The sequence below is a fragment of the Neomonachus schauinslandi genome, chromosome 7 (genome assembly GCF_002201575.2).
Source record: "Neomonachus schauinslandi chromosome 7, ASM220157v2, whole genome shotgun sequence".
Lineage (NCBI taxonomy): Eukaryota > Metazoa > Chordata > Mammalia > Carnivora > Phocidae > Neomonachus > Neomonachus schauinslandi.
In genome coordinates this window covers 102,966,106-102,986,998 of record NC_058409.1, presented here as the reverse complement: position 1 = coordinate 102,986,998, position 20,893 = coordinate 102,966,106, and the positions used below count along the sequence as shown (strand labels likewise).

At 39.4% G+C, this 20,893-nt stretch overlaps 1 protein-coding gene across 2 annotated transcripts in view; it reads right to left on the bottom strand.

Annotated features, from left to right (window-relative positions):
- Nucleotides 1-18,723: 18,723 nt before the first annotated feature.
- The window catches only part of SOX30 (SRY-box transcription factor 30), a 28,598-nt gene continuing 26,428 nt past the window's right edge, over nucleotides 18,724-20,893 (bottom strand). Inside the window, exon 5 of one of the 2 annotated variants that reach the window (XM_021697619.1) lies at nucleotides 18,724-19,105. In XM_021697619.1, the coding sequence (XP_021553294.1) occupies nucleotides 18,724-19,105 (382 nt within the window). The remainder of the gene's footprint in view (nucleotides 19,106-20,893) is intronic. The other variant, XM_021697628.1, reaches the window with a different exon arrangement.

The following is a 20,893-nucleotide window of genomic DNA, read 5'->3' as shown; positions in this document are numbered from 1 at the left end:
AAAATAGTAATAATATTTTCTGTCTCCTGCATGAGACTCCATGAACCCTCCAGTGAGTTCGAGGAGGATAGTTAGAGGAGTCCTTGACAATAACCTCCACTAAACCAGTGTGTTTCCATGTTTTTGACCATGACCCTCAGTAAGAAATACCTTTTATATCACAATTCAACTGAATTTCACTGAATTGTTTAAACAAACAAAAAAACACTGCCCTGGACTACCAACTCTATGATGGCAGTGACCATGACTGTATGACTCTTTGATTATCACTATACCTTCTATGTCTGGCATAATGCTTGTCCCATGGTGGGCCCGTAATATTACTATTATTACCAAGTACGTTTTCACTGAATGAATGGATGGGTGGATTGATAAATGATTCAAAATGCCTTGCTAACTACAAAGAGTTATATGGATGCAAACAATTAGCAACCAACTCAGAGCTATGTTTATGAGACTGTGTGTTAGACAAATCACCAGAGCAGGCGGTGGAAGGGGACGCTGAGGGCAGGGCAGAGATGGAATTTAATGCCAACTGTGGGTGTTGCCCCATGTACCACATTGGAGTGATTCATACCACTTCTTGGGCCAGGGTCCTTCCCCACAGCCCTGCTTCTTCTCTTACAGACTGTAATTTCAGTGGTATATGGGGACCATGATTCAGAGAATGGAGATGAGAGGGTTTCCTTTGCTGGCCTAAGGATTCTATCTCAAAGAGAGTGCAACAAATGCACACGTTAATATTTTTCTCTGAATAGGGACCTGGGTTTAAAAAGCCACTGTTGTAGATATCTTGAAAGTGCATTTGGCTCAGGCGGGTCACCAGGGGCCACTCAAGCCTGTCATTTCCTTCCTGCCTCTTGAAGCTTATTGATCAGTATCAGTTGCAAAGGCCTTCCCATGCATTCTCTGTAACCAAGTTCTCTACATAGAAAACCAAGCCAAGGAAATGACTTTAAAAGAAGCAGTTTGGCCAAAGATTAGCAGTGATAACTGGGGTTGAGCAATGACTTCCTCCCAATGTCAATATTCCCGCAGGTTTGAGGATTAAGATCCCATTTGAAGAAGGGCTTGTCAGAAGAAATAATGATTTTCTGTCTTTTTCAAAGAGCCAGAAACCTTCATGATGGACAAAGTCATCATTAAGGATCTTTAGTTCAGGACTGCACTAACAGCTTAATAGTTATAGACGGCTGGGAAGGGGTGGGGGGAGGATTTCCAATACCAATCACAGGGAGCCTTTTTCATTCAACAAGCCAGTCAAGAGTTGAAACCACGTTCTTGAGAGGCCTTAAGCTTCAAGATTAAGGGACTTTGGGAACCGGCAGACCTGTGTTGGATTTGTCTTTCCCCTGTCTGTGTCTTTTAAGTAATCACTTTGGTCAAGTTAAAGAACACACCTTCCCTGATCCTCAGATTCCTCAGCTATAAAATTTCAAAGCCATTTGAGGATTAGGAAAAAAAATATGGAAAAGCATCTAGCACTGTACCTAGCACGTAAGTGTTAAATAAATAGTTCTCATGGTGGTGGTTATGATGATGGTGGTGATGATGGTAATCTTTGTTATTATTATTATTTTTTTAAAGATTTTATTTATTTTTGTGGGCGCGTGCACGCACGAGAGAGAGCAAGAGAGCACAAGTGGGAGTGGGAAGGGGCAGACGGAGAAGCAGACTCCCCACTGAGCAGGGAGCCCGATGCGGGGCTCGATCCCAGGACCCTGGGATCATGACCTGAGCTGAAGGCAGCCGCTTAACCGACTGAGCCACCCAGGTGCCCCAATCTTTGTTATTATTATTATTTTGTTTTAAAGTAATGTGAAGAAATAGAATATCAAGTTCATATTCAGAATTCAGTTGGGAAGATGAGTTGTATTCCCAAATAAACACAGTGCCAAGCAGTATTTGAGAATAACTAGCTAGCACATTTCTATCTTCCTGCATTTTTGCAAGCTGTTTCATCTACTAGAAAAGACTTCTCACACCATGTTCACCTTTTCAAACACCATTTCAAATGCTTCTATATAGAATGAAATAGAGGGGCTTTCCTTGGTCACTCAAGTCAAGCAAGCTGTCCTCCAAGCTCCCCTGTCTCTCCTACCCTTCACTTGTGTGATTGTCCCCCTGTAGACTTTCAATAAACACTGCTTTCTACTTGAACTAACTTGAGTGAATTTCTGCATCTGCAACCAAAAGAGCTTCAATTAGGATACCACCAATGAATGTGGTTTTAAACTTTTTAGGGTGAGGGTGCTGGAAACAAGAGGACTGAAGCAAGCCAAGCCGAAGGTAGGATATGGAAGTCATGGGTTGATCATCACAGGTGGTTCAGAACCCCTGAGATCTCTGTGGAGGGAAAGAGAGATGATAGAAAAGACTGGAAACACAACTGATTTCAAGAAGAACTTAGATAAATTCTTGTCCACTAAATGAAATCACACTACCATTGAGTCCCTAGTGTGTGTGGCCAGCACAATCTAGGTACTGGGGAGAATGTGAAGAAGAGTAAACACAACCTCTGCCCTTCAGGAAATCACAGTTCCACCTACAACTTCTACAGAGTACAGATGAAGTGTAAGGATGACTCTCCAGCAGTTTTTTTCTCTCAGGGGTCTTAAAGCCTGACATGGAAGAATAGGGTGCTTCATAAATGGAAAATGTAAATATAATTGATGTTTGTATTCAGACCAGGAATAACAGTTCACAGTTATGACCTCCTGTGCCAAGCGCAATGACAAATCTTTTATACACGTTCTTTGAAGGAAAATGAAGTGCCCTAGAAGTAGGTACTATTATCCCATTTTACAGCTAAAGGATGCCTCAGAGAGGTTAAGTCTTTGTCCAAGGTCATGGAGCTAGTGAGTAGCAGGACCAGAAGTTAACTCACATTTATATAACAACTGGATATCTATATGGAAAAAAAAAAAAAGGAATTTTGGCTTTTACCTCTCATTATATACAGATATGACTTTGAAATAAATCATAGAGCTAAAAGCAAAAGCTAAAACTACAAACTTCTAGGAGAAATCACAGGAGAAAATATTCACAACCTTGAGGTAGGCAAAGATTTCATGGACAGGACACAAAAGTTTAAACCATAAAAGGAAAAACTGATAAATTAGACCTCACCAAACAAAACAAAACAAAACACTACTGCACTTTGAAAGACACTACTAAGAAACTGAAGTGGCAAGCCACAGTATGAGAGAAAATATTTGCAAAGCAAATATCAGATAAAGGACTTGTAACAAGAATATAAAAAGAACTCTGAAAAGTCCATAAAGAGAGGTAATTCAATTAAAGAAAAATGGACAGAAGATTTGGACAGATCCTTCAAAAAAGGTGATATATGAATGGCCAAAAAGCACATGAAAAGATACTCAACACGATTAGTTAGAAGGGAAATGCAAATTAAAAGCACCATGAGATGCTACTTGATACAACTGAGAATGACTAAACTTAAGAGTACTGACAATACCAAACACTGGTGAGGGTGTGAAGCAACTGGAACTTTCAGATATTCCACTTTGGAAAACACTTTGGCAGGTTTTTATTAAGTTAAACACACACTTACTCTATGACCCAGCAATTCCACTCCAAGATATTTGCCCAAGAGAAATGAATGCATATACCCACAAAAAGATTTTTACATGGATGTGTATAACAACTTCATTCATGATAATCCAAAGAAGCAAGCTCAAATGGCTAGACAGATTGTGATACATCCACGCAATAGTATATTACTCAGCAGTGCAGAAGAACTGTAGTAACACTGATGAATCTCAAAAATTTTATGCCTAGTGAAGGAAGTCATGACCAAGATAGTACATACTCTATGATCCCATTTATGTGAAATCCTGGAAATGGCAAAACTAAGTGGCAGTGACAGAAAGTAGAACAGTGGTGGTCTAGAGTGGGGGTGGGGGAGGGGATGGGCTGGAAGGAGCAGAGAAGAATTTTTTTGAGGTGATGGGGGTGTTTTACATCCCACTTGTGGTGGTGGTTGTATGGGCCCACATTCATCAAAATTTATCAAGTTGTATGTGCCCTTAAAATGAGTACATTTTATTATATATAAATTATATCTCCAAAAATAATTTTTTCAAAAGGAGAGAGCCTTGAAACACGGTGAATTGTTCCACAGGTGCTGTGGCAGGGAGAGGGCCTCCACCAGTAGACATGCTGTGGAAGACGTTGAAGTAGACAAGGGCTGGAAACCTTCAGAGAACATTTTGGTTTATAAAATCACTCTCTGCTTTGCCAAGACCTTTCATGCTCTCAGAGGTTGCAGTCCCTTCTCAGGTCCTGTCAGACACCAAGTGCTGGCCTGATAGGAACAGGGCTGTCCAGAGGACAACAATAGGGAGAAAGGGGCCCATTTTTCCTACGTGGCTCCCTGGAACCTAAGACAGATAATCCAACTTGTTCTGAATTCTCCCTAGAACCCTCATGCCTCTCTCCTCCTCTTACCTCACATCCCCGTCTCGCTTCCTTAGGAGGCTCTCTCTCTGGCTCTCACTCACCAGGTCCATGTGGCAGCACAGAGACTGTGTGTAGCCACCAACTCCCAAGCCCTTTGCTTTCTCCAGAGGAACCATAGGAAACACTGGATGGAATAAATCCCGCCAGTCACAAGTATTCAGACATTCTTGTAAGTACTGTTCTTTTAAAAAGCTGGAAAGTTGGGTTGAGGAGTTTGGGGTTATTATTAGCACCAAACACTATAAAAAGGAAATGCCACTGATAATCTTGGGTGGCTATATTTTTATATGGGATAATTCAAGTTTCCTTCTTTGAGTTCCCAGTCATAAGAAATCCTTAATAAAAATATTACCTCAGGTCATACCCTCAAACCCAGCTTAAACATTGTTGAAATCCATTGGGGCTATTCCAGTCAGGACTGACTAGGGGATCTAGGATTTCGTTTTTAGCCTAGTTTTATGGTTGCGCCCTTCTGAGCTGCTCAGGCCTGTTCTACCAGAGGAAAATAATCCATCGGCCCACATACAAATATTTACCTGTAGTGACTCTGTGGAGGCAGCATGGCAAAGGGGTTGGTATGCAGGTCAGACTTAACCAAGCTTGGTCCCATGGAGCATCAGGCAAGTTACTCAACCCTTCTGAACTTCCCCTAAAGATGGGCTGTTGTCAACCCTATAAGTTAAAGCCTGACGCCCGGCACTTGGTGAATTTTCAGCAAATGTTAATTCATTATTCTGTGTTCAGTCATGTCTCTTATGCTGGGAACTGCAGAAGTATGGTTTTACCTTTGGAAAGTCTACACTCTTTCTTGATACACAAAGCAGACTGATGGGAGAATAAAAGAACAACAGAAATAATGAGATCTTAAAGTTGCTAAAAAAACACGTACTTCAGAGACACTGTGGGCCTCCCACTTCCAGCTTTATTGGAGAGCAGTTTGTCAATGTGTGTCAAGAGCCTTTAAAATGTGTTTGCCCTTAAGAAAACAACTAAGCTTGTGAGCAAAGATTTGGAGTGGATATTAGAGTAGCAAAAAACTGGTAGTAGTCTAAATGTGTAACAACGGAAGTTCCATGAATATTTAGACATTACAATTGATGAACATTTACTCAAACCAGGTCACAAAACAATATGTACAATATGGGTCCAATCAAGAGTATGACCTGAAACATTGCTTTCGTTAAGAATTTCTTATGACCAGGAGCTCTAAAAAGGAAACTTGGTTTACTGCCATATAAAAATATAGATATATGGGTAAATGTATACATACGTGTAGAAAAGATTTATAGACCATGGCTTAACACAATAGTTTTATGTGTGGGTGCTGCTTTTGAGTGGGTTTTTTGTTTTGTTTATTTGTATTTCTATAGAGATATATTGCTTTTATATTAGAAAGAAAAAGCTCTCAAAATTTAGAGAAACAGTTTGATGAATCTAGGAAAACAGAATACAGCACAATAGGTAAGTAAGCAGTGACCTATATTTTGTTGACATTTCTAAGAATTCTAGGCCCTTTAGTTAGCTTTCCACAAATAACGCTGTTTCACTGTGTGACTTTGGGCAGGTTCTTCCCTTCTCTGGCCCTCAGTTTTCCACACGGAAAATGCATGAGTTGGGCTAGATCAGGGATGGCAAATGACTTTTATCTTGAGTGTCAGATTTGTATCATTGCTAGAGACTGCGTGGACCACCCCTGGGATGAGAGTGAATGTTTGAAAGCAGGCTAGAGCTCTGTGACTAACAATGTCTGTCATGGACATAAGCATGAGGAATGACACAGGAGGACCATGCAGTTCCTATACATAGACTAGATAACTTCAAGGTTTCTTAGAACTCTATGAGCCTGGGGCATCTTCCAGCAAAAATATTAATCTGAATTTGGGAAGTCACAGGGATTGGAGGTACCTAACACCATGTATTCACTTTCCATCTTATTTTATGGGACCCAAGACATAATTTGGGGTTTATTGAGGAAGAAAATAGTCACGGCCTTTGTGTCTCCATTGTATTTGCATCCATCACTCCCATCCCAAGAACAAGGAATAAATCTGCAGCTGTTGTTTCAACCTCTTCAATCTGAAACAATGTGAAAACCACAGCTGTTAGAGGCATAAACCTGACTCTGGCTTTGTCCTTGGTGCATGTCTCATGTTTCATGGAATTCTCTAAAAGCCACACCTCTGGGAATTGAGTCAGAGAAGGCCACTCTGTCAATCATCACCCTCCCAGGATCAGAAGTGTTGAGTGCTCATTCCCAAGGGGACTTTCTAGTATGAAGTAGAGCCCACTCCCGCCCTGATTCAGTGGAACCAAGCTCCTGAGAGGGGTGCTGATGTTCCTAAAGTCAAACGATGAGTTCAACTACCACCCAGTTTTTCCCACTAGCAAGCAGCCATGGATAATTTGGCAAACATCAGCATCTGGCTGCCAGCAGGTTGGCTATTTGGAGGAGGGGGCAGGCTGGAGGGCTTTCCTGCATCTCAAGTTAACCACACTAATCTACCCTAGCTTCCACAGAGAACAGCAGGCTATATTCAGGGATCTCAGCAACAGCTGTGCTTTCCAAACCAAGATGCTGTTCAGAAAGATGATACGAACGTAGGCTATGTGTTTCAGCAGGAGTTGGTGGGACTTTCCTACTCAAATGGCCCTTTGTGTGCTTCTAGAAGATGGGGCATTAACCTCACACGTGGCTAACCCATGATGGATGACTTGGCATTCTCAATTTACATTTGGCTGGTGGTCAGAACTGAACTGTCAAAATGCCTGGGTATCTGATGGACAGTGCCTGGCTTGTTCAGACTTGTTTCTGATGAAGTGGGTGGATCCTGGGGCTTTTGCTCCAGCCAGATTTGATAAGCTAAACAAGGTTGGACTGTTACAAAGGCTGACTTCAGTGTTCCCCTCAGGGCAGCAGCATTCAGTGTCCTGAATCAGTGGCCTCTATCATCAACTTCATTTATATTCAGTGTCTTTACCTACTTCTGGGTCTTCTCTGACATTTACCCACTTGTTGCAAGTGTGGTTCTGCCCAAGACGGAGGCATCAGGAGCGCAGGGCCTGTGCTCAAGTTGCTTCTACTCAGCTCCATAAAGTCATCTGCTGGGTCTTGTTGCCTTTGTAATAAGACATTTTGCAAGTACACAGTGCTTCTGGGTTCATCAGTGCTCTGGACTGTCTTCTCAGGGCAAGGGGAGTCCGAAGTTGACCTGCTGTACCCCTACTTGTCATGGGCCTGCACCATTCTATGAGAAAGTTCAACACTCCCAGGCTGGAGTGTCACCCCCTCCCTTCTCCTTCAAAGTAGAGTGGAGAAGGAGCTACTAAAAATTTCAGAATGATTCAAACATCTTGGCTCCCAACCAAAGTTGTGAAGGGAACTCGGGCCAGCCTGGTACACTGACTCCTTGAGTATGACAAGGATAGCACACAGGAAGAGCTAAGCTAAGTACAAGTCTCACAAGAAGTTATGAACCCAGAATCCAGGCATTATAATCCTAACAAAGGATCCAAGGAAATGATCCTAGACAGTCTCCTCTGGCCTGGCAGCCCTTTACTCCATGTGGGTGCTGAGACTGATGTGTGGGCAGCTCCCCCATGAGGAATGGGTGCCTGGGGTGAGGGTGGAGGGTGGCTGCATCTGCCATCTTGGATCCCGGATTCTATAGGAGGCCTTTGCACTGGTCACTGGCTTAGGCCACAGTAAAGCAAAGAGCAACCTCACTAGAGTGAGATATACTTTCACTTACCCTTAAACCCAGGCAGCCTTTATGACGTGGCCTAGTTCAGAGTTATCAAGAGAGCCTCTTAGAAAGTTTAACTCCTTGGAACCTTCTCAAAGGTCATATATTTTGAGCTCTGGCTCTGCATTTACTTATAAGAATCGAGTCTAAAGAAAGGAACTTGTTTTGGCTAAAAGGCTGTTGTCTCAGTGCTGGTAATTACAATACATGTAAGAAACAATTTAAATTCCAATAGTAAGTGATTGGTTAAAGAAATTATAGTCTATCTATATGAGTATACCATTAAGAGTTGTATTCTAGATTGGTACCTCCTGGTGTAAGTCCAACCCACCACCTAGGAAATATTCTGATCAAAACTCTAGATCTACCTACTAATTGATAGAAAATTTAGGGGACAAAAGAACATGTTAAATGACATCAAGAGGATACAATCTGCAAAATTTGGAATGTAAGCACTCTACAAAACTCTAAAGCTTCTTCTTTAACAAAAAACAAAACAAAACAAAGTGACACTAGGAATACATAAAGAAAGGGAGACTTAGTATATATCTGAAACAAATGCAGTAAGTAGACCTTGCTTAAATCCTGTTTGAAACATGTAATTATAAAAAAAAAAAAGTCATTTATGAGACAATTGGGAAAGCTGAACACTGGATATTTGATGCTACTAATGAATGATTGCAATTAGTTAAAAGAGTCCTAATCTTGGGGCACCTGTGTGGCACAGTTAGTTGAGCATCTGACTCTTGGTTTTTGGCTCAGGTCGTGATCTCAGGGTTCTGAGATAGAGCTCTACTTCGGGCTCTGAGCTCAGCATGGAGTCTGCTTCGGATTCTTTCTCCCTCTGCCCCTCCCACTTGTGCTCTCTTTCTCAAATAAATAAATCCTTTTTTTTTTTTTTTTTTAAGCGTCTTTTAGAGAGATACACTGAAATATTTATGGACAAAATAATATAATATTTGCAATTTGCTTTTAAAAAATCCATTGAGTGAAGGGAGTAGGGGGTATACAATTGGTAATTGTTGAATGTGGGTAATAGGTACAGGAAGTTTATTATAATGTTAATACTATTTTTGTATAGTTTAAAATTATCATAATGAAAATTTTTAGAAAGCATGGTGTAGAGGAAAATCTAGTGTCACAGAAAAGTGTTTATGACATATTACATAAAAAAAAAAAGAGAGTCTACAAGGGGGTTGTATCTTTTTTTTTTTTAATTTTTTTTTATTCTTATGTTAATCCCCATACATTACATCATTAGTTTTAGATGCAGTGTTCCATGATTCATTGTTTGTGCATAACACCCAGTGATCCATGCAGAATGTGCCCTCCTCAATACCCATTACCAGGCTAACCCATCCTCCCACCCCCCTCCCCTCTAGAACCCTCAGTTTGTTTTTCAGAGTCCATCGTCTCTCATGGTTCGTCTACCCCTCCGATTTCCCCCCAAGGGGGTTGTATCTTAAGTTCCATGATGATCTCGTTTTTGTAACTGTGTGGGTATACATATGAAAGAATCTGCAGAAATGCATGAACCAAAATGATAAATGAACTATGATCAATTATGAATGACCGGATTATAGTAATTCATACTTTTTTATGGTGTTTAATACTGTGAGTTTTTTTTCCCAATAATCATTGTTACTCTTATAAGCAGAAAACAACAATAAATCTATTTACAATTAGAAAAAAATATATGCATAAATATATTTGCACAGAAGTTACAGAAGGATAGTACTTATGAATGAATTTGGGGCTTTTCTGTGTTTTCCTAATTCATGCAAAGAGTACAGTTTGTTGTAAAAAGAAATTTAGAGGGGCGCCTGGGTGGCTCAGTTGTTAAGTGTCTGCCTTCGGCTCAGGTCATGATCCCGGGGTCCTGGGATCGAGCCCCGCATCGGGCTCCCTGCTCAGCGGGAAGCCTGCTTCTTCTTCTCCCACTCCCCCTGCTTGTGTTCCCTCTCTCGCTGTGTCTCTGTCAAATAAATAAATAAAATCTTTAAAAAAAAAAAAGAAAAGAAATTTAGAACAGGTAAACTTCAGCTTCATATTAAGGCATTTTAAGAAAATGTCTCAAAACTTCATAACTAGCACTTTATGATTCTATGTCTGTACAAAGTTGAACTTCTCCCTGGCAGACCTGAGTTCTGCTCTTCCAACAAGGAGGAACTGCTTGATGTGACACAAGTCAATGGCCGTTCTCTGGGTCTCAGTTTCTTCACCTTGTGCTTTTCATGAAACTCAAAGGAGAAAGCAAAGTGTTCTGATTGGCTTTATACAAATCCCAGGAGGTGGTAGTGGCTAGTACCCTCCCAATAACTATACCATCACATCTTAAGGAGCGAAAGAAGCCAACACTTGGGCAGGTGGACACCTGAGTAAGACAAATTTATTTCCCTCCCCATATCATGTTCTCAGGATTAGCCTTGTTCTAGCAACTTGGAGGTGTCCCAGAGACATTATAAAATAGAGTGGGGAGGGGGGTGCTGTGTGCTGTTGCTAAAAGGGAAGAGGGACATGACTACTGCTCATAATATGCCCCCAACATTGTGTACCATCATTAATCCTCCAAAAAATCCTATGAGGTATGTATATTATTCTTTTTGTTCAGATAACAGGTTCAGAGAGGTAAAGTTACTTGCCTAATGTCACACAGTTCCAGGGTGACAGAGCAGGACTCTTTTCTAGTTATGTCTGTTCCCAAAACTGTCAGAAATTCTTAAACACTATTCCATACAGCATCACCAGAGGTAAAAAAAAAAAAAAAAAAAGTACATTGTGAAGAGTATCCACTGAGTTTCAAGATGTTGACTGGCTCCTTGCACCACGTGAAGGGGCCTTTTTATATGTCCCTGTGTTTGTCCCGACTAATATGCAAGAAATAAAAACCTACCACCATGGGGTAAAAAATGCTGGAACTAGCTAACTGGCTCAAGGACCAGTGTAGGTAGTTATGAAGCTAAGCTCTGTGGTGAATGGAACCAAAGACTCAATGTCTGGATTCTCTCTCTGTCTTCCTGCCTCTTCTTCTGTGTTGGTGTCATTTGCTCCTACCAGAGATGAGCCTTACCCCAGAGAGAGGAAATATGGCCATGGGCAGCTCCAAAGTCATTTCTTAGAAAATCATTTTCAATGAGGGAAGCAAAGTTGTCCTACCATGTCCACTTAGAAAAATCCTTGTGAAGGCTCTGACTGGCCTGTTGAATAGCGCAACCAACCCTGGACCCAACACTGCATCCAACGCACTACTGTGATTGCCTGCACCAGAGAGAGCCACTTGGCTTCAAAGGATCCCCAAAAGAACAGGTGGGGAGTGATATTCCCAAAAGGGAAAATGTGGAAGTCCCTCATTGTGCTCTGGAAGGTGGGTGACAAAATTAGAGATGAGTTGATGGCCCCTTTAATCTTACAGCTTCCTTTCATGTTTTCTTTTACCTTAAGCTAGCTCAGGCTTCCATATGTGGTGGAAGAAAGTTCCATCAATCTGTGAGTTCCAGTTGAGGTAGATTTTATTCCAGAATTGTTTGTCAGCAAGGGAAATATGGTGAAACAGGAAGAGTGTTGAGTTTGGTCGTAGAGAGACTTGAGTTCAACTGTCAACTCTTTTGCTCACTTGCTGGGTTGCCTTTGATAAGTCACTTCTCTTCTTTAAGTCTCCAGATTTTTCACTGGTTAAATAAAGATGCTAACACCTGTTTACAAGCTTCTCGTGATGATTAAGTGAGATAATCACATAAAATAGCAGATAGTGTGGCACACAGCAGATGCTCAACAAAGTGTAGCTTATTTTTAATTAATTCAACAAATACTTACTGAGCATGTAATACATTGCAAGGCACAGTGCTGGGCATCAGGGATCATGAATCAAGAAAGAAAGACAATGTTTCTATTCTCCTGGAGCTTCTCCCAGCAGGGGTTGGTGAGGAGAAAATAAACAAGGAAACAAATAAGATAGTTACAGATGGTGAGAACTACTTTGAGAAAAAAAAAAATGAAATTGTTTCCATGCTTGTATTTATTATTGGTATTAAAACCCTCCTGTTCAATCTCTCTCCACCCCTTTATCTATGTGTTGGGAGCATTCTTAAGAGTTCAGCATTTACAGTAAGCTTGAGCTTGGAAAGGCATTAAGCTATTGGCTCCTAAGTGACATGAAGAGGAAAGGAAAATGGACTGATGATGGGAGGAAAATTCTGACGCTCTCCTACAGGATATCCAAGTGCCATTTTGTCAACCATTGCCTGGTGGGCTTCAGAATCACCTGGGGGAGCCTTTAAAAGATACAGTTCCCAGCTCCCATCCTCAAATGTTCAAATTCTGGCAATCTAGGGTGTTTTTTAAACTCCTTTTCTTTTCTTTTTTTAGTTTTTTTTATAGGCAATCAGATGAGAAGCACTCTTGCCAGCCAGTCTATGAATTGCATTAGTCACTGAGGCTGAGAATACAGAGCTGTGTCTATTGCTCTGCTGGCTACCATATGTTTATGTTTCTAGTTTCTAGGATATTTGTCCCCATTGGCCCTCAAGGAGTTTAGAATCTAGAAGGATATGTGAACAAAGGTGTTGTGGGAATATAAAGCAGGAACAACTTAGTCTGTGAGGGTTAGACAAAACTTTATGGAAGGGAAGAATCCTGGATAAGTTAGAATTAGCTGCACATGACAGAAAACACAAAATTATAGTGGATTAAACTGGATAGAAATTTGTTTTTCTGTCATATAAAGGTCTTGAGGAAAGTAATCCTGTGCTGGTATGGTGTTTTAGATTCCTCTCTTGTTTTTTCATCATTCTCAGCATGAGGCCTATACGGTCCAAGATGATTGCTCAGATTCCAGCCCTCACTTCTGTATTCCCCCCAGCAAGAAGGACAAAGGAGCAAAGAAGGGCATAACCTCTCCATTTAAGGGTACATTCTGGAAGTTTCTCATGAAAATTCCTTTGACATCTTATAGTCCAGTACTTAGGTACATTCAAGAAATGAAGCATAGCTAAAAATAGAGAGTTCTATTACCAAAAAAGAAAAGGAAAGAATTGGAGACAACTGGAAGATCTCTAAGCTGAGATATGAAGAATGATTAGCCATTAGGGAGGGTAAGTCATAGAGTAGACTCAAGAAGAGCGGACTAGTGTGTCTCCTTCAGCAGGATGGGACACCATGCCACACTTTTCTTTCCACATGCTCTGTTTATCATCTTTCATACTGGGACCCGAAGTCCACCTAGAATAAGCCTACCTACCGTGGCCATTCAGTGTTCAGTTCTAAAATGACCTCTAAAATGATATTAAAACCCCTCATGTCACTGGAATAATGGCTGCTCAAAGGTACCCCCCCCACACACACTCCTTCTGGTCTGTAAGAGAGCTCACTTTGAAATCACATCATTGAAATTACCAGGACAGATTACTGAAACCAATTTGGAAAAACTACAATCCTAACTCTTTCATGTGGTTAATTATGGCACATCTGCCTGAAGCAATATTGTGCAAACATGAAAGGTAATCAATTATAAAGTCAAAGAGCATGAAAAATAGCTCATGATAAAACACTGAGGAAGTACACAATAGTGTGTGCATGTGTCATGATTATATGAAAGAATGTGTATGTGGACAAATATTAGAAAACACATCATAAAACAAAAGAAATTATTGGGTGGATGAAAGGTTTTTCTTTTCTGAAAACCAGTGTGGTTACATTACCTTTATAGCAGATACAGTTTGAAATAAGTCTCACAAACTTTACTTGCTGTCAAAGGTAGGTGTGCTTAAGAATTACCCGAGGAGCTTATTAAAAGTGCAGATTTCTGGGTTCTAGCCAGAGAGACTGTGATTCTATAGGTCTGGGAATGACTGCATTCTTAACAAGCATCCCAGATCATTTTGTGGGAAGTGGTGCACTGTCCACATTTGAAAAACTCTGTCCTAGCTAGTGTTTCAGAGACACCTAAAAAAGTATAGAGTTGAGACATTATCTGTGCCAAAGTAGCTCAGCTTTGTGTTGGGCTAAAGACTATGCCCAATAGGTATACCTGGGTGACTCAGTCAGTTAAGTGTCTGCCTTCAGCTCAGGTCATGATCCCAGGGTCCTGGGATGAGCCCCACATCAGGCTCCCTGCTGAGTGGAGCCTGCTTCTCCCTCTCCCTCTGCCTGCTGCTCCCCCTGCTTGTGCTCTCTCTCTCTGACAAATAAAATCTTAAAAAAAAAAAAAAAAAAAGACTATGGCCAATATTCCTCTACCTTTGTTGGGGAAAACAGTGAGAAAATTTAAAACAAAGACTCTGTATTAACAAAAATTCTTTCTCTATCTGGATTATAAAATGAAATATTGCTAAAATGTACAGCTTTGATTATTTTTCTTTTAGTCTTCCAAGTAAACGTGGAGCTGTCTGATTAAAGCACCACAGGTATTAATAGTTACATATCTCCAGTTCTCTCACAGACCCTACACATCCTGTAACTTACCCCCACCTCATGCCTTTCTATGAAACCTGACACAAGTTCGACTGTACTCTGCTTTTGTGAGAGAAGCGATATGATTTCAAACTCTACATTTGGATAGTACGGTCTGCATAAGCCAGCCCTCTGGATGATTCTATATTCATTTTAGTCAATTGGGTGACTAGCTTATCTCAGTTTGCCAAGGACTTTCCCGGTTTTAGCATCGGAAGTCCCATGTTCTGGGACTCCCTACCGCATAGTACTGGGCAAACTGGGATTGTTGGTCACTTTACACCTTTCCATTGTCTATGACCTACATACTTAGCAATAGCTGAAAAGACATTTTCCAGGAGGGTTTGTCAGTCTCCACAGACAGTGTCTCAGGGAACACAGGCAAATGCTTAGCTTTTTGAAAATATTCCCTTGAAAAAGAATACATGTAAGATGCTGTTCATTATTTTTAGAAATCAAACATTTCCCTGGTTTCAGAAAAGGAGCCAGAGATATAAGGGTCTAGCAAGCAGAACCTCCAACTTCTCTACAAGCATTCATCACTTAGTAAAAAGATTTGTTTATGTCAAAATCATCAGAAAGGAGACAGGCAAGGTTGTGTCAAGTAGTTAGAATGCAGAATGTAGAGACAAAGGGTACATATCTGTCTAGAGGATGTGGAATTTTTTATCAAGAAGAATTAGAATGTAACTCCTTATACACTTGTTTTTAGAAAGCTGATTTTATTATGAAGCCTTTGGAATTTCTCTAAAATTCAAAAAGTTTAAATGATTCAGAAAGCTAAAAATATGATGTGCTTCAGCAGTCTGTTCCAAAATGTAGGCCAGAAGTTTTTCAGAATTACCCTGCCCACGTCAAAATTATACTACTTTAAAATATTGTAAGTAGTTCATAGAATCCCCAGAATTTCAACTTCTAACCTAACTACAACTTTCAAATGTAGCTTAGACTTTTGGCTCAGGAATAATCTTACCGACAGCTGGTTTACACTGTGGAAAATATACTTGTGTGGGAATTTAGCACATTTGCCCGCTTGAATTCTTGGACACAATATCAACTTCCATTAAAGAGCCAGTTTAGTAGAAAAGGCAACTTACAACTATAAGTTTCAGTTCTTCACCCTTTTAAGATCATCAAATACTTAGCGCAAAAAAACAAAACCCAGTTTATTTAGCCACTGCCTTCTTTCAATAAAGGATTTAAGGTGATCAATGCAGGAAACCATATGTGAAGTCAACAACTGAAAACCAAAGCCACCAGCTATAAATGTATTAACATTCTCCAAAGTGGATTCTCTGAGATGTTAGCAGACATTGTTAAAACAAAAAAGGGAGTCTCAAGCCAGTAAGTTTGGGTAGCATTGAGATAAACTGTTAAACATGATTCTTCACTGCAAGACTTTTGAGAATCTTTACAATGATAATGGGCATTCACACTCCCCAAGGTGGGGAATAGCATGTGTTCCCAAACTTAAATATTGTCAGAATCTCTAAAAGGCTTGGGTTCCAACTAACATATTTAGAGAAACACTGCTCTAAATTGGGATTATATTTATTTTTGTTTTATTTTCACTGAGAGCAGTTTTCTTTATTTTTGTTTTATTTTCACCGAGAGCAGTTTTCTTAATTTGCAACTAGCCAGAGCAGCTTTGTCCAAAGCATAGAAAAGTTTGACATTTTAAACCTACTGACATTTCAACACACTTTAAAGAAGGCTATTCTTGGGGCGCCTGGGTGGCTCAGTTGTTAAGCATCTGACTTCGGCTCAGGTCATGGTCCCAGAGTCCTGGGATCGAGCCCCTCATCGGATTCCCTGCTCCGCAGGAAGCCTGCTTCTCCCTCTCCCACTCCCCCCTGCTTGTGTTCCCTCTCTTGCTGTGTCTCCCTCTGTCAAATAAATAAATCAAATCTTAAAAAAAATAAATTAAATAAAATAAAGAAGGCTATTCTTATTACAAATATTACCTCTGATTTGTAATAAGGACAAACAAGGCAATGAAACCTATTAGAAAGTGCTTGTGGCTCTAAGCTTAGAGAATTTCACTCTGATGACTTGGAGAGGCAGATGAATTAGTGCCAATAGGGCAGGGCTTTGTTTAGTCTGTAGATCTCTAGTCAGAGCCAACTGTGATTTAAAGAGGTAGAAATGAGCAGATATGGGCATTTGTAGCTAGGCATGCTTATTTGCAATTGGGTTACTTTTCTACATAAAAGCTACCCATATTTTCCAGCTCAAATTATATTGTGGATCTTTATGGAATCTAAACTCCTGACTTCTGATCCCAGTACTGTTGCCCATCCTCAACAGTCATTAAGGAGAAGAAAGGAAGGAATTGGTGGTGCAGGGCTAGCCTGAGGACAGGTAGTTAGGAAACACTAAACTATGCCCTATAACATTCAATTTGTCTATAAGAATAAGGTCTGTCATCAAAACCCAGTTTAGTCACTACGGTGTTATTAAAATGAGATGTGATAAAATGGGTCAAACTGTCACACACATTTTTCCTTCATGTGTATAAACATCAATTGTGAAGACAACCATGTGTTGCTTTAGTTCCAACATGAGGTTACACGTTTGCTCTCTCCATCAAGATATTCAAGTTTTGCTGTTTAACCACATTGAAATGACATTGCACAGAGTAATAAAGAATATAAAATATGAAAATAAAATTTTTATTGGGAAGAGGAAATCTTACATACAATTAAGTATAGGGCTGATGACATGTATTAACAACCTTTCCTTAAGGAACAAATACAGACTTAGTACAGGAAGAAGTTGGAAGCTTAGAACAGGTTTCCATACAAAATTTCCAAGTAGTTTTAAGTAACAAAAATCTCAATTTGCATAAATTATACAGATCATTGAGGGAAAAGTGTATTGGTTTGTGGTTATTTCCGATCCTCAGTTCAGGTGCCTTGTAGATTTCTTCTACCATGATCCCAATTCTGTTGGTCCTGATCCTGTTCTAAATAGGTTCTCTCCATCCATAGTGGATACTTACCACAAGGACACATCACAAGAATGATTTTTATTGCTCACTGTGAATTAAACAAATTCCATGTGCTCTTACATGAACTCCATGGTTTTAGAGACAGCTGCTTGCACCAAATCTGGAGGAGCTCTTCCATTTGGGGGGGGGCGGTGCTTAAGTCACATGTACAACATGTGTAAAAAGTTTGAAAATGGCATCAGAGTATGTGTACAACATCTTTGTTGATACAGTTTCAAGTCTTATGTAAGCTAATAGGATCTGTGCAATTCTGGAGATTATTAAGTAAAAATAAATATCTGCACGTGGTATGGAAACCATCCTCATTTGAACAGTACTCGTTTTGCTTATTTCTATCCCCCAAACAGAAAACATCCAACAAGAACAATTTTATCTATATTTATTTAATTATAACAAAAGTAGAACAATGCATACCAAATGGAAAAAGAAATCCAAAAAAGATGATGAAAATGTTTAGGAACAGAAATGACTAATTTAGCTGAAGGAATTACTCAAATGCCATGAAAACACATTTGCAACTTATAATTGGTTATTAACATAAATTAAATTTAGTAACTGAGTCTCAATTCACTACTAAATATTATCAAAATATTTTCAAACTGTTACATAAAAACAGACAATATCCATAAGTATTACATAAACACCAAACAAAAAAATCATATGAGAAAAATAAATAAATGTATCCTGAGATAAAATACAAATCACACTTGTCATGCCAGATATATACTCCCTATCCCCTCAATATAATTGTGAGGATTCAGTATTTTGCACATTCCAAGATAAAGTAATGATAATATATGTTGATACAAATTTCAGCCACAAAAATAAACTACTTCATATCTTAAATATTCCTATGATGAAACATCAGGACTCCAGTTTCACTAATCAAAACTTTATGAAGGTATAAATTACGTTTGATCTGACTCCTCAAATCATGGCCGAAAACTCTCAGCAAAGCATTCTAGGCTTTTTTTTCTCATACCAACTGACCCAGAATATATTTTAAGAAATGTTTATTTTCTGTGCATATTTTTTTTAAAATTATAAATTCCTGAGCACTTTTTCTTCTTCCTCCTCATCACTGTCAGTGACATTGACTTGCTGGATGCTAGAGGGAGTTGATGTTGGGGCTGTGAAGACGTTCTCCAAGGCTCCAATGTCCAGCTGAGGCATGGGGTTTAAGTATTCTTCCCCACTGTGGCTATGACTGTTATAGTAAGAGGTCCCATCCATGCTCTCACAACTCCGAGAATCTTCACTGTGCGTACGTTCATCTGGGTAGTCTCTAAAAGGATAGTCTCTATTTAAAGCTGAAAACATAGCCTCATGTTTTTGGTACCTGTCTTCATAATAACCAAGGCATTCTGGCATTGAACTTGGAAAATTTCCATAGCCAAAGGGAGGCCGACTATAAGGGCACGTGCTGTAGCAGAAAGACAAAAATGGAATTAGATCATACCTTGTCCCCATGCTGCCTTGCATACAGACTAATTGAGGAAGTTTAACTGCATCCTCTCTGGGGCCTGGAAAGTTCCCAAGATAACTTTCTGCGACCACTTCATGTATTCATCTGCTCCTTTACTACTACCAAGTCCCAACACAAAATAAATGGCAAAGTAAGCTTGTGACTCACCAGAGCTATTATCTAGTATCAGCCTTGGCTTCTTACCTTTGACAACCTTGATAAAGAAAAATTGCTAATCTGGGCTTTTCTGCATGACACCATTTAAGGTTTTGGAAATGCAGGCATGTGTTATATTGTGTTAAAAATCAATGCTTAGTAAGGAGTGCAACAATTGTTTTTACTAGCATTTGAAACAAAACTTACCAGGGGAGGGATATATAGTTGGGCTGGAATTAATAGCTACTCATCCACTGCATTTTTCACAAAACTAGAATAAGTAATTCCTAAAATTTGTGTGGAATCATGAAAGACCCTGAAAAGCTAACACAATCTTGAGAAGAAAAAAAAAAAAGCTGGAGGTATCACAATTTCATGTTTCAAGATATACTACAAAGCTATAGTAATCAAAACAGTATGGCACTCGTGCAAAAATAGACATATAGATCAATAAAACAGAATAGAGAGCCCAGAAATGAATCCATGATTATATGTCAATTAATTTATGACAAAAGAGGCAAGAATATACAATGGGGAAAAGACTGTCTTCAATAAATGGTGCTAGGAAAACTGAACAGCTACATGTAGAGAATGAAACTGGGCCACCTTTGAACACCCTACACAAAAATAAACTGAAAATGGATTAAAGACCTAAATGTGAGACCTGAAAGCATAAAAATCCTAGAAGAGAACACAACCAGTAATTTCTTTGACGTTGGTCATAACAACATTTTTCTAGATATGTCTCCTAAGGCAAGAGAAACAAAAGCAAAAATAAATGATTGATACTATATCAAAATAAAAAGCTTCTGCACAGCAAAGGAAATAATCAACAAAACTAAAAGACAGCCTACTAAATGGGAGAAGATATTTGCAAATGACATATCCAATAGTATCCAAAATATAAAAAGAACTTCTAAAACTCAACACCAAAAAACAAACAATCTGATTAAAAAATGGGCAGAGGACCTGAATAGGTATTTTTCCAAAGAAGATATACAGATGGCCAACAGACCATCTATGAAAAGATGCTCAACATCACTCATAATCAGGGAAATGCAAATCAAAACCACAATGAGATATCATCTTACACCTGCGAGAATGGTTAAAGTAAAAAAGACAAAAAAATAACACGTGTTGACAGGGATGTGGAGAAAAAGGAACCTCATATACTGTTGGTGGGAAGGTAAATTGATACAGCCACCATGGAAAACAGCATGGAGGTGCCTCAAAAAATTAAAAATAGAAATACCATATGATCCAATAATTCCACTATGGGGTATTTACCCAAAGAAAATGAAGACACCAATTTAAAAAGATATACACACCCCTATGTTTATTGTAGTGTTATTTATAATAGCTAAGAGATGGAAACAACCTAAGTGTCCATCAATAGATGAATGGATAAAGAAGATGTCTTTTATCATGAATGAAAGAGGAGAGATCACAACCAACACTGGCGAAATACAAACAATTATAAGAACATATTATAAACAACTATATGCCAACAAATTAGGCAATCTGGAAGAAATGGAAGCATTCCTAGAAACATATAAACTACCAAAACTGAAACAGGAAGAAATAGAAAAC